Source organism: Aplysia californica, unplaced genomic scaffold (genome assembly GCF_000002075.1).
Source record: "Aplysia californica isolate F4 #8 unplaced genomic scaffold, AplCal3.0 scaffold01133, whole genome shotgun sequence".
NCBI classification, from domain to species: domain Eukaryota; kingdom Metazoa; phylum Mollusca; class Gastropoda; order Aplysiida; family Aplysiidae; genus Aplysia; species Aplysia californica.
The window spans coordinates 125,251-132,944 of NW_004798403.1; the positions used below are offsets into that span (position 1 = coordinate 125,251).

Consider the following 7,694-nt stretch of genomic DNA (forward strand, 5'->3'; position numbering starts at 1 on the left):
GAGGTGGTGGAGATTGGTGGGGGTGGGGGTTGAGGGGAATGAAGAGAATGACGGAGGGAGAGAGGGGAGTGAAGAGAAAGATGGGGGAAGGGGGGAATGAAGAGAAAGATGGGAGGGTGGGGAGGGGGGGGTTAAGTGAGCAGTGGCCCAATTGGTACTGCGGGACTGTAAGTAAACGTCACTGGTAGCAAAATAAAAAATGAAGAGAGAATTGGGGCTTATTTTTGTTTTTGTTTTGTTTTGGGTGTTTTTTTGTTCTTGTTTTTGTTGTTGTTGTTGTTGTCGTTGTTTTTGTTGTTGGAATTTTGTTGTTCATTTTTATTTTTGTTGTTGTTTTTTCTTCTTTTTTTGAGGAGGGGGGGGGGGGGTACAAAGTCCACCACTGGACGCGCCGAGTAATTCAGAGTAAAAAAAAGACAGGAAGAAAAAACAAGAGAGGGGGGGGGGACAATTGTTCAGTGCTGGCAGAGGAAAATATTAAAGGGTTGGTGGGGGTGGGTTGTGGGGACTGAATGAGGTTGGGGTGGAGGAAGTGGGGGGTAGTTAAAGTTAAAGAGTAAGGCTGAGGTGTGCACGCGAATGTGCGCAACGAAAAAAAAAAGGGAAAAAAAATTACTGGAAGAGGGAGGCGAGGTGAGGCGGGGTGGGTGGGTAGGGGTGGGGATGGGGGCCGTGGGGCGTTCCAGGTGAAAAAAAACCTCAAACTCGAATGAGGAAGACGTGGAGTTGAGCCCAGCTCCCTAGAGCGCTACGTGCGCTCCTCAAGTTCAAGGCCTGTTGTATATATAAAGGGCTGACATCAAGGAAGGCAGCACCGAGGTCTGCCGTCTTGGGTTGTGCTTCCTTGCACCAGTATTTCCACCACGGTAAGGCGCACGTTGATAACCACAACTGTTTCATTCACAGAGAGAACTTTATTTCTCACAAAAGTTTCTTTTCTATCAAGATAAGGTTACACTGCATACAGAATTGATAATATTTCTTGCACCAGTATTGAGAGAGAGAAATAGAGAGAGAAAAGAGAGAGAAAAGAGAGAGAGATAGCGAGAGAGGGAGAGAGAAAGAGAGAGAGAGATAGAGGGAGAGGGAGAGAGAGAGGGGGAGAGAGAGACAGAGAGAGAGACAGAGAGAGAGAGAGAGAGAGAGAGAGAGAGAGAGAGAGAGAGAGAGAGAGAGGGAGAGAGAGAGAGAGAGAGAGAGAGAGAGAGAGAGAGAGAGAGAGAGAGAGAGAGAGAGAGAGAGATAGAATGGAAATATTTTTTCTATCTGTATAGAATTAATGTTTTAATGAATGTTTCTAGTTACTCACGTTTCAACTTTATTTTGACTGTTCGTGAATTTTTATTGCATTGTATATTTTTAGTGAACACATTTTCAACCTCACTGCGAGACTGTTTTTCTGGTATAAAATTTTACACATATGCATTTATATTATATGTATAATACTTTGTTTTACGTACACATTTGTGTCGATTAATTTTTAAGATGTGATGTCTTTTTCATTGTAATGCGCATTGAGCATCTTTTAGGAAATGGAAATGCGCAGTATAAAGGCTATTTATTATTATTATTATTATTTCCACCACAGTACGGCGCAAGTGATAACCGCGACTATTTTATTCACAGACAGAACTATATTTCTCACAAAAGTTTATTTTCTTATAATCATGAGGCCACATTGATAACTAAAATAGCTTTGATTACATGTAGAACTAGTGCAGTTATTCCTCGCACCAGTTTTTCAACCACGGTAAGGTGCACATTGATAACCACAACTGTTTTATTCATAGATAGAACTAAGAATTGTTCACAAACTTGTATTTCCCATCACGATAACGTCACACTGATCACGAGAATATTTCCTTATAAATATATAATATATTTTCCTCTGAATAATATTTTTCATTATGCATGATAAGGTTACTCTGATCACGAGAATTGTTTTAACCATAGGTAGAACTAATATTACAATCCTCACAAAAAGTTAATTTCCTCATAATGATGAGGCCACATTGATAACTAAAACAGTTTTGATCACTCTCCTGCACCAGTATTTCCAACATGGTCGGGCGCACGTTGATAACCACAACTGTTTTATTCACTGGTAGAACCTGTATATTCCTCACAAAAGTTATTTTCGATCAAGATAAGATTGCACTACATATAGAATTGATATATTTCTATCCCTTGCACCAGTATTTCCACCGCAGTCAGGCTTCCATTGGTAACCACAAATGTTTGATTCCCAGAGAGAACTAACAATTTATTATTTTCTCTCAAAAAAAGTTTATTTCCAGTCATGATGAAGTTACACTGATTACGAGACCACGAGTAAAACTTTTCATTGTGTATTTTATAAAATATTTTTTGTAAATGTTTTGCGGCACTCGCAACTGCAAAAGGTCATAAATATGAGCGAGCGGTAAAAACTAAACATTTTCAGTTGGTAGATCCAGGTTATTTTGAATTTTGCCCAGGTGGCAGCCGATTGTTGGGCCACCAACGGATCTTTAACGTGCGAAACTTGCACACGAAACCTCTGAGATGTTCGCCCTTGTCCGAGAAGGCGAGGTATAATCTTACCTACCATAAGATCCGGGGTTTGGCTGAAAGGTAGCAATAAGAAGGAGCCAAGGAGTGGCAGTAGAAAGGTTGCAGAAAGAGCCAGGACCCCAAGGAAGGGGGCAAAGGGGGTGAGGGGGATTGGGACAAAAGTGGAGACGAAAGCAGACGACAGAACATTGTTACAGGGCAGGAAAGGATGTGAAAGGAGAAAACTTTATAGAAACAACTTTTCCGTCACTATCCGGATTCGAATCCGGGACCTGTTGAATAAGAGGCGAACACCTAAACCTCTTGGCCACGATAGCCCCCAGGTAAAACTAATCCTCACTAACGTTGGTTTCTTTGGGTTTAAAAAAAAAATCCCATTACGGTAAGGCGCACATTGATAGAGACAGGTAAAACACTTAATGTATATCCCATCGTGATTAGGTTACACTGATCATAAGAATTTTTATTTTGTAACAACAGTATTTTACCATCATTATAAAATTACACCGATCAGGACAATTTCATTACAAAATTATATTTTCCATCATGAAAAGGTTACAATGGTCGCGACAACTGTTTTTCATTCACAAAGAAAGCTTATGTATTCCTCACGAAGTTTGTTTCATTTGTTTGTTTGTATGTTTGTTTGTTTTACGTCACGGTTAGGTAAGGCATACATTGATAGCCACAAATGTTTTATTCACAGGTAGAACTACTGATATTATATTCCATCCTCACCAAATTATTTTTTCTTACGTCCTAATGATATAGCTACATTGATAATAACAACAGTTTTAATCACTTTTTTAAACTACTGTTTTCTTTACTAAAGATTTTTAAATCGGTAAGAGTAGACTTCGACCGCCACCTGGGCAATATTCAAAATTAAGTCCTACCAAAACGAAAAATATTTAACGTGTCCAGGGCGCTCATGACCCTATTATGCAGTTGCGAGCGCCGTAAAACACTTACCAAAACAAACAAAAATAAAAATTTACCCACACCATGGTAAGGGTTACATTCCATTCATAACCCTAACTGTTAATCACAGTAGAACTTTTCAGTAAGCTGTTCAAATGTTCTAATCCTAGAGAGCAAAACTTTTCAGGAGACAGAAAAAAATGACATTCTTGAAATGAGTTGTAGATCTACCTGGATTCTACTTTGTGAAGGATGCATATTCTTGCTTCTTTTTTTTTTTTCTTTTCTTTTTTTTATCTTTTTTTTTTTACAACATTTGCAAATAGAAAAAGATGAACAAAGTCTCCAACACCACACCACCAGATTAAACGAAGAATGTAACAACTACCACATGAAGATCAACATCAACAAAACAGAGACAATGAAAGTAAGCAGAAATCCAGGACCACTCAAGATACACTTCAACAACAACAGTCTCAGACAGGTCCAAGAATTTGTGTACCTCGGAAGTATTCACAGAGGATGGGCGACTGAACAGAGAAATTGAAACTCGAGTACAAAAGGCCAGTACTGTTAGTTACCAGCTTGCTCCACTACTGAAAGATCCTAACATCAACTTCCCCATGACAACAAAACTCAAAATGATCAACACCATATTCACACCAACACTCAACTATCAATGCCAAAATGGACCTCGAACAATACATTTCAGCAAAAAATTACTAGATCTACGTGTGAAATGCAATGTCTTAGAAAAGCAGTAAACAAGACCAGGCGAGACAAAATTAGAAAACAGTAGTCATAGAAATGGTGGGCACAAATGATGTCATGCGACACATCCAACACCAAAGAATCAAATAGTTCGGACATCTCAAGCGATTACCAACACACCATCCAGCACAACGTGCCTACATAAAAAAAATGCAATGGCAACAAGGCTAGAGGGCGACCGAGAAAGACCTGGATAGATGGAGTCACGGAAACATTAACAACTCGTGGCACCCCCCTGACCTAAGCTCTCCGGATGGTGGCTGAGAGACGTCTTTTTCTTCCCGCGACACCCAAAAGGGTACATGTATAAGCAGCGGATAAAAGTAAAGTAAGACAAACTGAATATTGACAAAAGCGACCTGTACAACAAATTAAGAAACTGCTATAAAATATTGGTCCAAAATTTCAAAATATACATCTTTATACATCTGACCACTTGGCGGGCGTAACATTTTCAAAGTTACAAGTACAGCTAATGTTTCCTTACAACAATAATATTTTGATATCGCTCTGTCTCTCTCTCTCTCTCTCTCTCTCTCTCTCTCTCTCTCTATCTATCTATATATATATATATATATATCTATCTATCTGATATATATCTCCCTCCCACCCCCTCTTTACCCCCTCTCCCTCACTTCCTCATTTCCATCTTTCTCTCCACAGAGGATGAAGGTTGCCAGCCTCACCGCTCTCCTCGCTCTCCTCCTTTGCCTCAGCCCCGCCACGGGCTTTGGCTACCCGGGCTATGGCTATGGCTATGGTGGCTACGGGGGTTATGGTGGCTACGGAGGCTACGGAGGCTATGGGGGCTACGGGGGCTACAGTTTGATACACCCAGGAATTGGCGGATACGGAGGATTTGGCGGTCTGGGTATGGGGTATGGAGGATTTGGTGGAATCGGAATGATTGGCGGAGGATTCGGCGGTGGATTCGGCGGCGGATTTGGCGGCGGAATGGGAGGACTTGTGAGTGAGATAGATCGATAGATAGATAGATAGATAGATAGATAGATAGATAGATAGATAGATAGATAGATGAAAGGATGGATTGTGGGTGGAAAAGTAAAGGAAATCATATATTATGGAATAAAAGGGGAAAAAATCCTTTGCGTCTATTAAAGTTTTTGGGTAGCGTCTTTGATGGTTTCTGTGAATGACGTTATGCATGATGTCATAAGTTAGTACAAAGACAATGACATGAGCTGAAAAGCAATAGTGCACATTGCCAGTTGGATACATTTGTTGATACATTTGTTTATATTTGTTGATACATTTGTTGATACATTTGTTTACATTTGTTGATATATTTGTTGATACATTTGTTTACATTTGTTGATACATTTGTTGATATATTTGTTTACATTTGTTGATATATTTGTTTACATTTGTTAATACATTTGTTTACATTTGTTGATACATTTGTTTACATTTGTTGATACATTTGTTTACATTTGTTGATACATTTGTTTACATTTGTTGATACATTTGTTGATACATTTGTTGATACATTTGTTGATACATTTGTTGATACATTTGTTTACATTTGTTGATACATTTGTTTACATTTCTTGATACATTTGTTTACATTTGTTGTTACATTTGTTTACATTAATTTGTTGATACTTTTGTTGATACATTTGTTTACATTTGTTGATACATTTGTTGATACATTTGTTGAGACATTTGTTGATACATTTGTTTACATTTGTTGATACATTTGTTTATACATTTTGTTGATACATTTTGTTGATATATTTGTTTACCTTTCTTTACATTTGATGATACGTTTGTTTACATTAATTTGTTGATACTTTTGTTGATACATTTGTTTACATTTGCTGATACATTTGTTTACATTTGTTGATACATTTGTTAATATTTCTTTACATTTGATGATACGTTTGTTTACATTTGTTGATACTTTTGTTGATACATTTGTTGATATAGTTGTTGATATATTTGAGGCTCGGTCGATTAATGAAAGCGTTAATATACTCATACATCAAATTCATCCTTTTTTTCTGAAGGCAAAAGACCAAACCTGCAAAGCGGAATAATCATTTAGTTGGTTGTTCAAATTATGTCAAGACGGAAATTTGTGCCCCTCTATAAAGTAAAAACCTAATCTCTTTCTAAATGTATCAAAATAATGTATTATAAAAGGTATCAATATAATGTATCAAAATAATGAACCAAATTATGTAACATATTAATGTATCACATGTTAGAAATGTATTTTTTTAAGTGTGTGTGTCTTAAATAATATGTATCAACTTAATGTATCGAAAGTATCTAACTAATGCATGAAATTATAAATTAACAATAATTTATTAACTGTATCAAATGTATACAGAAAGTATCAAATTAATGAATCGAATGTAACAAATTAAGGTATCAAATTAATACGTCTTATGTATCAAATTAATGTATTATTTATTATGTATCAAATTAATGTATCAAACTGGCCAAGCATGAATAAATGGTTAATAATAGTAATACACAATGGGTAGAAAGGACTACAAAAAGAAAAGAAAAAAAACTTTTTGTCTCTGTTTCAGTTCCTGGGTGAAATCTTTGACGACTTAATGGAGGAGATGGAAAACATGGTAAACGATGACGATGATAACGGTGATAACGGTGATAACGGTGATAACGGTGATAACGGTGATAACGGTGATAACTACGACAACAATGGCTCCTACTGAGAAGCTGTAAGTCTTCGAACGAACACACTGTCAGCAGCAGAAGAACATCTAACCTTTGATCAACAGAACATCCTCAAGCAATATTATGACAACTTCCTTGCTCCAGTCACAGCCTTAGTCTCTCTCTCTCTCTCCAACAACCCTCGGTGTTTACGGAATAAAATCAACGTAATTTTGTACAACTTGCGCTTCGTTTTGAAATTACGTAAAGGGTGTAGGTGTGTGTGTGTGTGTGTGTGTGTGTGTGTGTGTGTGTGTGTGTGTGTGTGATTGTGTGCGTACATGTGCATGTGTGTGTGAATATGTGTGTGTGTGTGTGAATATGTGTGTATAATTATTATGTGTGAGTGCGTATGTGCGTATGTATGTGTGTGTGTGTGTGTGTGCGTGTGTGTGTTTGTGTGTGTGTGTGTGTGTGTGTGTGTGAGTGTGTGTTTGTGTTCGCACGCGCGCGCCCATGAGTATGTACGTTTGTGCTTGTGCTTTGACTTGAAATCACGTTGTGTGTGTTTGACAAGATCTAGTGTGTGCATATGTGTGTGTGTGTATGTGTGTTTGTTGAGACATTTTACGCTCCCATCAGCACTATTTGGGTGACTTAAAAGGCGGGCTGCTTTTTTCCTTGTCTTTGCCTGCCGGGGCCAACTTAGGCTGAATGAGATAATGTCTTCTGTGTGCAACAACGAAGGGCCATACACTAACATTAGTTTATAAAGGGGAAAAAAACCCAACAAACTGTTTGTT

At 37.8% G+C, this 7,694-nt stretch overlaps 1 protein-coding gene across 1 annotated transcript; it reads left to right on the forward strand.

Annotated features, from left to right (window-relative positions):
- Window positions 1-801: 801 nt before the first annotated feature.
- Window positions 802-7,134, forward strand: LOC101852813 (keratin-associated protein 19-2). The gene is made up of 3 exons (XM_005111834.3): window positions 802-866; window positions 4,909-5,211; window positions 6,804-7,134. Exons 2-3 carry the CDS (start codon window positions 4,912-4,914, stop codon window positions 6,948-6,950), a joined length of 447 nt encoding a protein of 148 aa, XP_005111891.1. The 5' UTR covers window positions 802-866; window positions 4,909-4,911; the 3' UTR covers window positions 6,951-7,134.
- The last annotated feature ends 560 nt before the right edge of the window (window positions 7,135-7,694 follow it).